We start from the raw sequence: 15,986 nt of genomic DNA, 5'->3' as shown, positions 1-15,986 counted from the left end.
TCTCTGTGTTTGGAAAACTTACAATAGGTACATTTTTTAAAGTCGAAAAGTTTCTCTTTGCCATATTTTGTCCTGTAGACTAAACAGTTAGTAGAAATGGAGTCTTGGAGTCCAGTGCACGACTTGAAGAAATCAAAAATGTCAAAAAATGGAGCTGAAAGCAGGCCTAGATACTAGACATACTTGCTGTTCCTGAGTTTAGCAGTTCTGATATAATCATACTTTGCTTCAAATCAGTGAGAAAGGGAAAGATGAAAACAGCAGTTTTAGAACAACGTGACCATTGCACTGTGACGAGGCAGTCTCTTCCAGTAGGGTTGGCAACTAGGTTGTCGTGGTGCTTAGTCCTTGTTATATTGCCTCTGCTCTCTGCCTCAGAGATACCAGGTAAGACCAGGTCCTTGTTTTGCCTTGCATTTTATAACAGGTTGTTTTGTGGCTGAGAAGAGGGCATTCATTTATAGATTATATAGTATCGTCCCCAAATGACCTATTCTGATAATCCTGTCTTACTAGTTTCTCAGTTACTAATTTTGTCTGTCATAGGTGGTGGTTGCATTTAGAACTTTAAAATCGGAGGTTATGATTTCTAGTTTCCAGTGTTAGCTTTCCCATTTATTTAATCTGGAACATTGCTTTATGCCAGTTTCATTACCTTTCCAGTATGGATGTTAATAATAACTGTTCTGCCTGACTTCAGAGGTTTTTTTATGGGGATAAAATGACCAAAAATGTGAAAATACTTTCAGTGGTTAAAAGAGTTGTACAAATATATCTAGAATGGTGAATATCCACTTTTCTTCCCTATTTATCTCACTCTCTAAGCTTACCTTTTCTAGCAGATTATTTTTTGAAACTCCCATGATTATTTTGAAGGGACCCAAGAACACATTTTATAGCATCTTATACTGCATATACAATAAACATTTCTATTTGGTTTAGGTTTAAGAGTGAGTTTAATGCGATTAGAAAGGGTCATGGTTCATAGAAAGGAGAAGCAGAGTAGAGGTTATTTGGTTGAGGTGAGAGGGGAGAAAGTAAGAAGTATTATTCTTGCAGTATGGAATAGAATATAGATAAACTGTTTCTTACTATATTATAGAGGTATTATAAATATAGTATAAAATAAACACAGAAACAAGATGACTTGTAGGAGATTATCTAGCTCTACTGGTGCTGGAAATCTTATTTTCTAAAAGCAAAGTCCCTGAAAAGTTCTTATAGCCCAAGAAGCATATCTATGCCCTTATTTAATTCTCACTGGAAAAAAAGGAATTTTGCGGAAAAAAGGAATTTTCTGTGGTTCCTCAGTTCTCAGCTATCTCTTTGATTCTTCAGCTGTTGGTGAAACTGAAATAATAAGATTGAGAGTATCATTCTGACCGTTTCTGTATCTCTAAGCACTAAAAAGGGGAGTGTTTGGTTATAATGACATGTGCTCTGTTTAGGAAAAGTGATTTTATTTTTCTGAACTTTTTGAAACCAAAGACATTAGAAAGTAGATACCTCAAGAGGATTGGGATGTTTATGTCAGGAATAGGGCAACACAGTAATAAAGCATACCAATGAGGAAGAAAACTGAAGGGGTAATTTGAGGCAGTTAATGAACCAGGTAATTGTTCAGGATTCATTTTAAAAGAAGTATTTTTTTTTCCCAATAAAAAACTCAATAACCAAGCATGTATTAAAGAAAAAAAAAAGAGCTTATGAACCTATCTTCTTCGCCATGAAAATTAAGAAAAAAGGGAAAATTGGATGAACGTGCTAAGGCAACAAGGAGAATATTTTAAATAACATCTGCACTATACCCATGTGCATTGTGCAATCACTAATTAATGATCAAGGAAAAAAACTAGAGTCTTGCAAGTTCTATTTTGCTTTCATGGTCTCTATTGAGGAGAATTCTTTTCAAACTGAAAAGACTAAGACGAAGTAAGGAGGAGATTGGGAAACCAAGAAGAGGAGCTTGGGAAGCCAAGCAAATCACTAAACTGCCTTAACTAGTTAGGTTTCCAAATCAATATAATTATATCCCGTGGTATTAAAATATCTTGCCAAAGTGTGATTAGAGAAGTAGATGGCATGAGTCATCTATAGTGAGCATTGGAGTATAGGAGCAGTTCTAGTATATTGGAGATGAATAAACCACCTCATTTGCAAGCCTCAGTTTTCCTCATCTTTTTAGTGGTAATGAGCATTGGTTTGACCACAGTTTGGCTTTTTCCACAAGATATTACTCAAATGAACTTTTTGGCCAACCCAGTAGTATTGTCTGTCACAATTGAGTTCTCCAGAAACAAGACTCCCACGTTAGTTTGGTGTTCAGGAATTTATTAGGGATCAAAAGCTGTGACGAGGAATGGGGGAAAGAAGAAATGAACAGAGAAAGTAGAACTGTGTTGCACATTAGACAGCCTCAGTTGACCCCACCTGTAGCTTTGGAGCTGAAATGGCCTGTGAGAGTTAATCCAGGAGGAACCAAAATCCCCAGACCTTTATCTTTTGTTTTTGATCTGTAATGTGCCACTCCCAGAAGTACTTGGACTTTGGTGAGGCAGCCCTCTGCAACTGGAGCAATTCCTGAAGGACTGATGAGGCATCCAGGCAGCATCTCTTCGTGTCCACACTTTGCAAAGTTTTAACAAAGTTTTAGGACTAATAATATGAAGTAATTTCACAGGTCTTGATACAGAGTAGATCCTCAATAATAGATGGCTTACTATTGTTTTAAATTTGTTCTGCACTGTTCAGAATTTTGATTATATAAGACATATGCATTCATATTCATTATATGAAGACATATGCATACACATAAGATTTATAAAAAAACAAAAAGCTGGCAAGGATATTTTAATCCTTTGGAAAACTAGAATGTTGTTTAAAAGTGCCCTTACTATCTGAAAGGGTGAACTAATGAGCAGAACTCAACAGAAATAAAGTCTGCAATTCTTCAATTATTAAAAGAAAGAGGAAGAGAGAAAATTATTTGAGATCACAGAAAAATGTTTATATGTAAAACAACTTATTACTTCACTAATGAATCTATTACTATAACTAATCTCATTAATTATAATAGCGCATATCAGAAGTACCTTAAATGCCTAACAGAATAGTTCAATCATGGTGAATTTATTTAGTGGACTATAATGCAACCATAAAAATTGGTTGTTGAAGCAAATATATATATGTATATATTTAATTGTAGGCTAATTGCTTTACAGAATTTTGTGATTTTTCTGTCTTACATCAACAGGAATCAGCCATCGATATACCCAGGTCCCCTCCCTCCTGGACCTCCCTTCCATCTCCCTCCCATCCCACCCTTCAGCCTGTCACAGAGCCCCTGTTTGAGTTCCCTGAGTCACACAGCAAATTCCCATTGGCTATCTGTTTTATATATGTTATTGTAAATTTCCATGTTACTCTCTCCATATATCTCATCTTCTCCCTCCTCCCCTGCCCCCATGTCCATAGGTCTGTTTTCTATGTCTGTTTCTCCATTGCTTCCCTAAAATAAATTCATCAGTGCCATCTTTTTAGATTCCATATATATGTGTCAGTATGCAGTATTTATATTTCTCTTTCCAGCTTACTTCACTCAGTATAATAGGCTCTGGGTTCATCACCTCATTAGAACTGACTCAAATGTGTTCCTTTTTATGGTTGAATAGTATTCCATTGTATTTATGGACCACAGCTTCTTTATCCATTCATCTGTTGATGGACATCTAGGTTGCTTCCATGTTCTAGCTATTGTAAATAGTGCTGCAGTGAACTTTGGGGTACATGTGTCTCTCTTAGTTTTGGTTTCCTCAGAGTATATGCCTAGGAGTGGGTTTGCTGGGTCATATGGTGATTTTATTCCTAGCTTTTTAAGGACTCTCCATACCATTTTCCATAGTGGCTGTATCAGTTTGTGTTCCCTTTTCAGCACACCCTCTCCAGCATTTATTGTTTGTAGACTTTTTGATGATGGCCATTCTGACCCATGTGAGGTGATACCTCATTATAGTTTTGATTTGCATTTCTCTAAAAATGAGTGATGTTGAGCATCTTTTCATGTGTTTGTTAGCCATCTGTATGTCTTCTTTGGAGAAATGTCTGTTTAGGTCTTTTCCCTATTTTGTGATTGGGTTGTTTGTTTTTCTGGCAATGAGTTGTATGAGCTGCTTATATATTTTGGAAATTAATCCTTTGTCAGTTGTTTCGTTTGATATTACTTTCTCCCATTATAAGGACTGGCTTTTCACCTTGCTTATAGTGTCCTTTGCGGTGCAAAAGTTTTTAAGTTTAATCAGGTCCCACTTGTTTGTTTTTCTTTCCCTTACTCTAGGACGTGGGTCATAGAGGATCTTGCTTTGATTTATGTCATCGAGTGTTCTGCGTATAGTTTTTGGTCTTACATTTAGGTCCTTAATCCACTTTATCTTTGTCTGTGGCATTAGGAATTGTTCTAATTTCATTTTTTTACATGTAGCTTGTCGTTTTCCCAGCACCCCTTATTGAAGAGGCTGTCTTTGCCCCACTGTATATTCTTGCCTCCTTTGTCAAAAAGAAGGTACCCATAAGTGTGTGGGTTTATCTTTTGGTTCTCTGTCTTGTTCCATTGGTCTGTATTTCTTTTTTTGTGCCCGTACCATACTGTCTTGATGACTGTAGCTTTATAGTATGGTCTAAAGTCAGGAAGCTTGATTCCTCGAGCTCCATTCTTCTTTCTCAAGACTGCTTTGGCTATTCAGGGTCTTTTTGTTTTTCCATATGAATTGTGAAATTTTTGTTCTAGTTCTGTGAAAAATGCCATTGGTAATTTGATAGGGATTACATTGAATCTGTAGATTGCCTTTGGTAGTATAGTCATTTTCACAATGTTGATTCTTCCTACCCAGGAACATGGAATATCTCTTTATCTGTTTATGTCATCTTTGATTTCTTTCATGAGTGTCTTACAATTTTCCATGTATAGGTCTTTTGTCTCCTTAAGTAGGTTTATTCTTAGATATTTCATTATTTTTGTTGCAATGTTATATGGGATTGATTCCTTAATTTCTCTTTCTGATTTTTAATTGTTAGTATTTAGAAATGCAAGCACTTTCTGTGTATTGACCTTATATCCTATGACTTTGCTAAATTTACTGATTAGCTCTAGTAATTTTCTAATAGTTTCTTTTGGGTTTTCTATGTATAGTATCATGTCATCTGCAAACAGTGAGAGTTTTACTTCTTTTCCGATCTGTATTCCTTTTATTTCTTTTTATTTTCTAATTACCATAGCTAGGACTTTCAAAACTGTGTTGAGTAATAGTGGTGAGAGTGGACACCCTTTTCTTGTTCCTGATCTTAGAGGGAATGAAGCATATGGTATTTTATAGGGAGATGTTCCTGTCTATATTAGAGTATTATTTAAAGTATTATTAATAAGTAAAACTTCGAGTATTATTCTAATTGTATAAAAAATGCACACACATGCTTGAGAGAAAAGTCTGGGGAAATATGTTGAGATCTTGATGGGGGTGTTGGGTTGCAAGTGACTTGACTTTTTCTTTATTTTTTTCTCCTTTCCCAATCTCTGTATGTTACTTAATAAAATAATTTTTTTTCACTTTTTTGTTTTTAAGCAACTATAAATATGGAAGTGAAGAGACCTGGTTTAAGAACTAAAATACCAAAAAGTTGTGGAGATATATATTATTACTTATTTAGCTTACAATTAATATGGCTTTCCCCAGAGAAGGCAATGGCACCCCACTCCAGTACTCTTGCCTGGAAAATCCCATGGACGGAGGAGCCTGGTAGGCTGCAGTCCATGGGGTCGCTAAGAGTCAGACACGACTGAGCAACTTCACTTTCACTTTTCACTTTCATGCATTGGAGAAGGAAATGGCAACCCACTCCAGTGTTCTTGCCTGGAGAATCCCAGGGACAGGGGAGCCTGGTGGGCTGCCGTCTGTGGGGTCGCACAGAGTCAGACAGGACTGAAGCGACTTAGCAGCAACAGCAGCAGTCCAAGATGAAGAAGACAGTAGTTCATTTATCTCCAGTTCTAGATACTGCACCTTTGAGTTTAAACTTGAGTTTTTCAAATGAACAACTGTTTTACACCATATATCATGCAAAGAATTGATTTATTTTCTGGAGAAGACTTGGGAATTATATTTAAAGTAGTGTCAAATGGAAAAGAAATTCTGTGTTCCTTTAAAGAAATGGTCTAGATTTAAGTTTGATTGACGAAAGATACAGGGAAACAAATGTTAGTAAAGACAGTTCTGTAATTAGATAGTCTCACTCCAGCACCCCTACCAAATAATATCCTGACTCTGGTAGAAGAATAATATTACAGTATTAAGCTGCTAAACAGCAATTTCAGACTTTCCTGCAGGACCCCAGATTCCTATAACTAAGCCTTAAGAACTCTGTGAATATTTACAAAATATTTCAAAAGTTAAATCCAAATTAAGTAATTTTAAAATAACACTCAAATTTCCAAATACCAAATTTTAACACTTTGGAATCAATAACATGTTCTGATACACTGCTTAGTTGACTTGTTGCAGACTTCTGAATTGAGTTTTTGCCTACTTGCTTGCTTTTTTTCTGAATTCAAAGCCAGTTATTTACCACTTGTATCTGTGTGTTTGTGTGAATCAGGGTTTTTATTAATACTGTATAACCAAAACAGAATAGAGAAATAAACTGGATACTGAGACTGATAGAAGACTCTAATTATCATCTCTACCCTCTTGATTTCAAATTTTTATAAACATCAAACAGATTCATTTTTAATGATTGATTTATTCAGATATAATACTGCTTTTATCTATTTTATATATGATAATCTTATGAAGAATTGTTTGAGAAAGAAATTCTACTGCTTAAAGACGTTTTTAAAAGTCCTGATATTGAGGATAATCCATTATATCTGTAGAACCTATTTTGTATCTGCCTGCTTCTCTTTATTTCTCTTGCCTTACCCTAAGCCATCATTATCAGTCATCCAAACAACCTGAGAAACTTTCTAATTCATCTCACAGTTCCCAAACTTTGGCTCCTGCAATTCATTGTCTACAGTGGAGCTGCAGTGATCTTAAAAAATATAAATCAAATACTATCGTATCCTTGCTTAGAATCTACTTCAGTCACTTCTCTTCCTCTTAGTCTCCAGCATCATTTCATACCCTTCCATTCTTTTCTAACCCATAAACATACAAAGTTCTTTGCTAGCCCAGAACCTCTCACTTCCATTCTTCACCTTGGTAATTTCTCATCATTCAAGTTCCAGTTTAAATATCACCTCTTTAGAGGGTGGAAACTCCACTCCTTTAATCACTCTGGCTTGGGAGTAGGCACATGACCCAACCTTATATTCTTCTCAGCCCATCTGAGACATTCATACTTGGAGTCGGGAGCGAAGTATTATTTCATCTAGCAGTGTCCTGCAACATAGCACAGTGTTAGTGTTTTTGAATGAAGGTGTGCAGGCTTCACTTTCAAAGCTAGGAGGATGATGGGGTAGGGCCCTTTTATAGAAGTAGAGATGTCTTTTTCTCCTCTTAAAATCTAGTGAAAGACAGACAGTATATTTGGTAGATTTTGGCTGTTTATAAATGCTTTACAAACCTAGTAAAACTTGACTAACAGAGGTTAAGTGGCTTGACTGAAGTCATCCTGCTATTAAATGGCAGTGCTGGACTCAATTCTGTTAAATCCTACAATATCTACTTTGGCACTAAGGAAAGAAAATACTGTTAGTACAGATGCACAAGTTGTAATCTCAGAGAAAGCCATCCCTCATCTTATAGAATCATTCCTTCTGTTCACTTATATTCACCCAATGCCAACTTTCTAGTAGAAGCCAGATGGAAAAATTGGCTTCGCCTTAGCTGGGATAAGGGTGTGTCCCTGCATTTTCTTGACAGATTTCTTGATGTGGTGAGAATAAAACTGCCAACAGGGTAGGTAGATTTTTTTTCTCTTCTGTCTTATTAACTTGCTGATTCAGTTAAGGTTGTGTTTACCTTTGAATACCAGAAAATCCCAACTGCCACTTAAAGAAATAGGAGAAGAGTAATTTTCTCACACAGGGCAGTCCAAGCTGCTTCTCCATTCGTAATGGGCTGTGTTTTGCCTTCCTGTCTCTTACCACATGGGTAGAGATGGAAAAGGGTAAAGGAGTACACACATACACACCATCTTTGCTAGGTGGCACTTCCGAGAAGGTTTCTACAGTAATCAGACTTTTTTCCTCTCATCGACATATCACAAGACCCGTTGGCAGCTAGAAAATGACTAAGACAGTGAGTAGTTGTCTATATCTTGTGCTCTTCTCATACCTGATACCATAATACTAATGCATTGTGACCTTTTAGATTTACATTGGTGCAGAAGCATACGGTGGAATTTAACCAAGTGGCAATGGCTAATTCAGATGGATCCGAAGCTATGCTGAACAGAGTGATGACAAAAGATAATATCGGTGTCGCTGTGGTATTAGAGGTCCACAAAGAACTATTTGGAGCAGGTGAGTATGATTCAAAATCTTCCTACTAAAAATAAACACCATCTCAAGTGCAGCATGTCATGCTGATATTTATTGCATAGTTATTTTCTCATCTTTTGAGGAAAGTTAAAGGAGATGGGGAGGAAAATAGTCCTAATTTGTCATTTATGTCTTGGGATATTACTTGCCAGGTACTTTGTAAAAAGGAAAGTCTTTAATATGCCATTAATTCCAAAAGGTTATTTGAAATAAGAATTGTTTTAAGCTGAATTTGAAAATTATAATGACTTTTTAGCTGTATTTTTAGCTTCTTGACTGTGAAATCTTTTGTCTTTAAGGTTAAGTACTTGGCACATTTTCTTTTAATTTCTTTGTTATATCTCAGTCATTGTCAGGGTAAGAGCGGGATCTTTTTTCTACCTGGTACTTTTCTTTTCTATTTTAGATATTTATAGCTTCCTTCAAAGTCAGAAACTCATGTACTTTGCATATCCAGACCTTTTTCCTCCCCTTCCTACTGCCTGCCTTTGAGCATTTCATTGCTTACCTTACCGTATTTCAGGTAAAACCAGGGAGAACGTGTCAAGACCCCATCAGGGCTTTTATTTAAAATGTTTTTCTTCACTTACTACCTGTAGAAGAAAAGATTTTGCCTTAAGTATTGATTTGAATTATTCAGACCATGTATTTTTGTCATACTTCCTTTTCTCACTGTTCTTTAGTTTATCTGTCATCAAAGATGATCAGTCTTTGATATATGATTTAAAATTCCTTCTTCTTTTTTAGCCTCTTACTTGTACTTACTTTTATGTCCTTTCCAGTCTCATTCTTCTCAAGAGTTTGGTACGTTTTTTCTGGTAATGCGAACATTGAATTTCTTTTGGAGTTTTACTCCCCTTTTAATCTGTAGAAGAGTAAGTGTAAATTATACAGTTGACACTTTCATATTCTGAAATATCTCTCATACTCCTAGAGGAGGAATTTAATATTATAGAAGGTGCTTATGGTCTCTTTAAAGGGGCAAGTTTTTAATATTTAATATAGTGAATATTTAATCTACAGCCACAAATGACACTATAAAACTTCTAGGAAAAGATGATAGCTTAGAGAATTTGGGCTGCAGGTTTTTTGTCTTATGACAAAATTGCTTTAAAATGACTGTTTCTATCACATATAAAAGATACTTCAGTTACTTGTTTACTCAACATTAAAGATAATTATAGCTTGGTAAGATGGAAACTTAACTTTACCAAAATAATAGACTGAGAAAATCCAGTCTTTCTGCAGAGTTTATATTTTCAATAGAAAAATTTTTAAGAAATCTGTTACAGAAATTTCAATAGAAAAGTTAATTTTGTATGTATCTAGTATTCCAACAGTACCAGAGTATATAGAGTAAAACATGAGCGTCCCATCTTATTCATACACTCTAGGAGTAACTCTTACTCATTATTTACACATTACTAGTGTATATGTGTATGAAAGTGAAAGTGAAGTTGCTCAGTCGTGTCCGACTCTTCGCAACTCTGTGGACTGTAGGCCACCAGGCTCCTGCGTCCATGGGATTTCCCAGGCAAGAATACTGGAGCGGGTTGCCAATTCCTTCTCCAGGGGATCTGCCCGACCCAGAGATTGAACCCGGGTCTCCCACATTGCAGGCAGACGCTTTAACCTCTGAGCCACCAGGGAAGCCCAATGGCATCATACCATGTATATTGGTTTCCCTGGTGGCTCAGCTGGTAATGAATCTACCTGCCAATATAGGAAGCATAAGAGATGTGGGTTCAGTGTCTGGGTTGAAAAGATCCCCTGGAGAAGGAAATGGCAACTCCCTCCACTATTCTTGCATGGAAAATTCCATGGACAGAGGAGCCTGGTGGGTGACAGTTTATGGGGTTGCAAAGAGTCAGACACAACTGAGTGTGCACACACACATACACCCCATGCATATTGAGTTTTATGCCTTAAAAATTTTATGGATATCTTTCTCTGTCAGTGTATCTTAACTGAGTTGAATTTTCAGTTTTTCCCTCCAAACATGCTTATCATCTCTTTCAAGGGGCAAATTTTTAATGTGTTATCCTTGCCCGGCATGTTAATATTTATTTTGGCAGAATTATAAAACAGTATTTTCGGGGAAAAAATAACCTCAGAAATTTTGTAGTTGAATATCTCATTGTCCAAATGAACCTGAATACCAGAATGGTTAAGTTATTAGTAATAAAGGTTCAGTTCAGTTTAGTTGCTCAGTCGTGTCCGACTCTTTGTGACCCCACGAATTGCAGCAACGCCAGGCCTCCCTGTCCATCACCAACTCCCGGAGTTCACTCAAACTCACGTCCATCGAGTCGGTGATGCCATCCAGCCATCTCATCCTCTGTCGTCCCCTTCTCCTCCTGCCCCCAATCCCTCCCAGCATCAAATAACAAAGCCACATCTGAAAGCCATGCCAGACTTTTGAGAGCATACTTCCTAATTCTCATTTTTAAAATTACTTCTTCTGAGTGTATGGTATGAAGATTTTCGTAGCAGATTCATAGCAAATTCACTTCCTTCCTTTATTTTGTGTAGATTAATATCATGTTCTTGCATTTAACTACTGACTTTGTCACTGATGTGCTCAGAAAATGCAAAGTGAATGAATACTGGGCAGTGGGAAGGATTTAAATTAAGGTTTAGGTGATTCAGATAACTAAAAACCTACTTCACTAGGTTATTGTGATATTTACGTGACAGATATTTAAACTACTTTTTTACACTAAACTCAGCAAATCAAGCAAATCAAACCAGTATAATCAAATACTGGTTATATGATGGGATAGATCCTAACTTGGATACAGAGCAGGATTTGGCAAACTTTTTCTATAAAGGACCAGGTAGTTAGTTAATAGTTTAGGTTCTGTGGGACACATACAGTCTCTGTCACAGTCTCCTTTTGTAGAACCCTTAAAAAATGTAAAACCAGCTTCAGCTCACACAGGCTGTACAAACACAGGTGATGAGCTATGGGCTACAGATTGTCTACCCCCATATTGGGATTATCAGAATCTCAGCACTTTAGCTTCTAAGAACTGTTTTATGTTTTAAAGGGGGGAAATAGAAATTAATGGAAAAGAGTAAAGAAGTGATTATGGGTTTGGGGGAAAAACTCTTTTTAAGATACTGCTTTTTTATAATAAAGTATAATCTTACCTTTGTTTTCCCTAATGCTTAAATTTAGGTATGAAGCCTATTCATGCTGCAGACAAACAGCTGCTTATAGTGGCAAATGCCCACATGCATTGGGACCCAGAGTATTCTGATGTGAAACTCATTCAGACCATGATGTTTGTCTCAGAGGTTAAAAACATTCTGGAGAAAGCCTCAAGCAGGCCTGGCAGCCCAACCGCAGATCCTAATTCCATCCCGCTGGTGCTATGTGCAGATCTTAACTCATTGCCAGATTCAGGTATTGATAACATGATTTACTATTCGCGTTCAACTTTGCTTTTACTTCTAGTTGAAAGGTCAGCTGGCTCTTAACTTTTGAGCAGAGAATTTCTCTTCTAAATTCAAGAGTGTATCTGTAAGAATCCCAGGAATAGGATATGGGGTAATTGAGAAGAGTTTATTCAGCTAAGCTATTTCCAAAGGTTAAGGGACACAAAACAATGAATGACACAGTACCCTGCTCCAGGGGGAATTAGGGAAAGGGGTGGGAGCTGCTATCAGAACTTGGAAACAGTAGTTATGAGGAGAGGGCCATGTAATAGGAGCCACGGATTTGAACTGGGATGCAATCAGTCACTGGCAAACCAACAAGAAGGGAGCCAGGGGAGTATATATCTTAGCCTGTCTCTGCTTCTGTCCTCTGATCTCTCACCACTGCTGTCCACTGACCAAATCCAAGAGTGGGGAGGGGTTTGCAGTTGATGTAAGTCAAGGTCAGCCTCCTGTGTCAAAGAGTGCAATGGAGAAGGGTGACCTGAGAGGCAACTAGAAAATGTTCAGCACATATAGCTATCTAGTTTAATAACATTGGTAACCTTTGAGTGAGTTCATTAAAATCCTTTAATTCTGATACTTGGTGACAGAAGAATGATCAGAATTATCTTAGGATTTCACATTACATCTTGAGCTCCTTTTAACCTCTTTATGTCCTAACTTAAATTATTTTAGATCTTTGTTAAAAAGAAAAAAAATCAGTTCTGCACTTAGATATTAAAATTCAAATGTAAAACATTATTGTTGTTTTGCTGTTACCAAAACATATTCTAAATTTTGTATATATTCAGTAAGCTACTTTAAATTGTTTAAAACAACCACTCAATAATAAATGTAAAATAACCCAAACACTTAAAACTGTAATATAAATAAAAGTCTCACGCGTAGAAAATACCTTTGCTTTCCCTCCTTAGCAAATAAAAGCCGAAATCATCCATTGACAAAAGTTTGTTTCCAGCTCCTGGCCCCTTTGACACCTTACCCATGTCCTCCTCTGTTGCCCTCCTGCACAGGTTTCTCCCATCTCATTTGACTGTCATTTGCCATCACAGCAGAGTGAGTTGGCTCAAGCCAGACTCTCAGGGCTGGATCCTGGTTCTCCCTCTTAGGATGTATGCAATGTATGACTTAAGTTCCTCATTTTTAAATAAAGGGATAATCATTTTATCCACTTCATGGAGTTGTTTGTAAGGTTTAAATGTGTAGGGCTCTTACAGCAGTGTAAGAGCATGTAATAACTGCTAGATAAATAATAGCCCCTTTTCAGCTATTCACAGTACTGATGTTGTGCTCATCATTTTTTCTTTATGTATGTTACTGCCTTTCCTGACTCACAAATAGAAAGAGATGTGTGACAGCGTTAACTAATCATCATCATCAGAAAGATTGCAGTATTTTTTTCCATGTTTACTTACCCAGTGGAGGTGGTATTCTGTTTTTGAATGCTTCTACTCTCTTTAGCTTTTTAGACACGTCCAATATTTTTGACCAAGTGATCTACCTCCAGCATATAATGTCTTACTTAGGGTGACTGAAAAGTCTCACTGTAGCCTGAAACAAAGATTGATGTTGCCTTCCTGAAGCTAGACATTGCAGTGTTGAAGATGCAAAAGTCTATTTTTGTTGTGAATGATTTAAAAATTTTTATAATGTAGTCTAGAAATTGTTAACTGACTGGATAGAATGGTGAAATACTAAAGAGAGGTTGCTTTGGAATGATATTCTACAAACATATAGGGTCAAGACTTTCCTAGTGAATGCTGCCCTAGACCCTGGGAATCATGTTCATCTTGAAGAGCCATTAAGAAAACTGAAGCTGTTCTGTTCCAGGGTGATCCAGATATTTTGCTCTGAAATATTCAGTTTGATTGAACCATATGAAATTGATGATATTTGATTTCCTAACATTAACAGGGATATTTAGGAAGTGAGATGATGAACGGGGTCAGATAACTGACAGAAGAGGGGTGGGGGTGAGGGAAGAGGAGTCAAAATGACTCCCAGGCTTGGGGCTTGGGTCTCTGAGCACATGGTGGGCCCATTACTGGGTTAGGGAAGGAGGGGAAGAGCAGGTTTAGCAAAAAAAATGAGTTCGGGGCAAACTGTTTAAGGTGTACATAGGGAGGTGTCTAAGGGGATTGTCTAAGAGGATATAGAACGGTGTGGCGCCTGGGAGAGGGGTCTGAACTGGTCAGGACAGAAATGGAGAGGAAGCCAACAACAGTGAGAAATGGGAGAGGCTGCTTGGAGAAGGCAATGGCAACCCACTCCAGTACTCTTGCCTGGCAGATCCCATGGATGGAGGAGCCGGGTGGCCTGCAGTCCATGGGGTTGCTGGGAGTCGGACACGACTGAGCGACTTCACTTTCACTTTTCACTTTCATGCATTGGAGAAGGAAATGGCAACCCACTCCAGTGTTCTTGCCTGAAGAATCCCAGGGACGGGGGAGCGTGGTGGGCTACCGTCTATGGGGTCGCACAGAGTCGGACACGACTGAAGCGACTTAGCAGCAGTAGCAACATTAACCTAAAGAAGGCAATTTCATAAGTAAAAATAAATGTTGAGTGTAATAAATCCACTCTGAACTTGGGTACATGTACTGGGCAGCAGATTTTGTCTGTGAAGTCTTCTGTAAGGTCTAAATGCTAAATGGTAGTGTTTCTTCTTTCTTTATTCTGCCAGGTGTTGTGGAATATTTAAGCAATGGAGGAGTAGCTGACAACCACAAAGACTTCAAGGAACTAAGGTACAATGAATGTCTTATGAACTTCAGCTGCAATGGGAAGAATGGAAGCTCAGAAGGGAGAATCACACATGGCTTCCAACTGAAGAGCGCCTATGAAAATAACTTGATGCCTTACACCAATTACACCTTTGATTTCAAAGTGAGTGAAGCCTCTGGGCTGGCATGGAAATTATGTCAAATACAAACATGTGACAAGAAAGAGCTGGAGATATGTTACTTACGTTTAATTGTATAATCTTTAGGAGTTTTTACATTCTCTAAATGTCTTGGCTAAGTGTACACCTAAATATGTAAGGAGGTTTGTTAGGTTTTGTGGCTGTTATTGTGGAACTGAGAATCCTCTTTGAAAATTCATTTCTTCAAATTTCAAATAACTATGATAATAGCAGAAATTTCCAAAATACTGTGTATGTGCCAGGTACTGTTCAAAAGCACTTTGTGTTTATTAATATAATAATAATAAACCATACCATCCCTGACTTTCAGTAAGGATCCAAATAGTAAGCTTTATCCAACTTGATAAAGCTAAACTCATCTTGAATGAATTGTAGAGTATTCCCTCAAAATTTTCTTAGTCCTTTCCATTGATACTTATCTTAAAATTTTCCAGGTTTTTTTGGGGATATGTGGTTAGAAAGGTTGTACTTAGGGTTTATTTTATAGCCACGTGGTCATACTAATAGATTACCAGGCAGTGGACCACCACTCTAGCTTAGTAAAAGAACAAGAAAGATTTTTTTGCAAAATAAGAAAAAAAATTAAGAGGATCAGCTTTATAGGATCAGTTGTTCTTTTGAAACATTGATTGATACTGGGTTTTCTGTAGTTAATCCCTTTGCATTTGCAAATTTTCTGATCATTCTGTCTGCTTGTAGCTCTTCTCTTGTACCTTTGTTTGACTTTTTGTCATTTCAGGAATCTATCCTAAAGTCTTATACTATCCTAAAAGTGCAGATGTTGGAAAATAGTTAGGAGTAAGAAGCCCTAAAGGGAATTTAATAAAACACCAAAGGAAATTTATGAATTGGGCTCTGGCACATCTCCAGTAACCTTTTCCATTTCAGTGCTTGTTAGCCTGTTTCCAAGAAACAGATAGTAGGAAGAAAACAGGAAATTTATGTGCTGATGTTATTCATCAGTTTTTGTAATCAAGAAATGGAAACAAATTGTTTATAGGTCGAATCTAATTTTAGTGTTTTAACTGTTTGAGTAGGTAATACTATGCAGAGATAATTGATTTTGTTCAGATCACTCATATGCAA

The 15,986-nt window shown here is 37.1% G+C and overlaps 1 protein-coding gene across 7 annotated transcripts in view; it reads left to right on the top strand.

The window, feature by feature from the left end:
- Positions 1 to 15,986, top strand: part of CNOT6L (CCR4-NOT transcription complex subunit 6 like) — a 117,207-nt gene that overhangs the window by 89,875 nt on the left and 11,346 nt on the right. For all 7 annotated transcript variants that reach the window (XM_015096574.4, XM_012180231.4, XM_004009932.5 and 4 more), the window contains 3 exons: positions 8,364 to 8,515; positions 11,715 to 11,942; positions 14,661 to 14,863. In XM_015096574.4, the coding sequence (XP_014952060.1) occupies positions 8,364 to 8,515; positions 11,715 to 11,942; positions 14,661 to 14,863 (583 nt within the window). The remainder of the gene's footprint in view (positions 1 to 8,363; positions 8,516 to 11,714; positions 11,943 to 14,660; positions 14,864 to 15,986) is intronic.

Source organism: Ovis aries, chromosome 6 (assembly GCF_016772045.2).
Source record: "Ovis aries strain OAR_USU_Benz2616 breed Rambouillet chromosome 6, ARS-UI_Ramb_v3.0, whole genome shotgun sequence".
NCBI classification, from domain to species: domain Eukaryota; kingdom Metazoa; phylum Chordata; class Mammalia; order Artiodactyla; family Bovidae; genus Ovis; species Ovis aries.
This window is presented reverse-complemented; position numbering and strand designations above follow the sequence as displayed.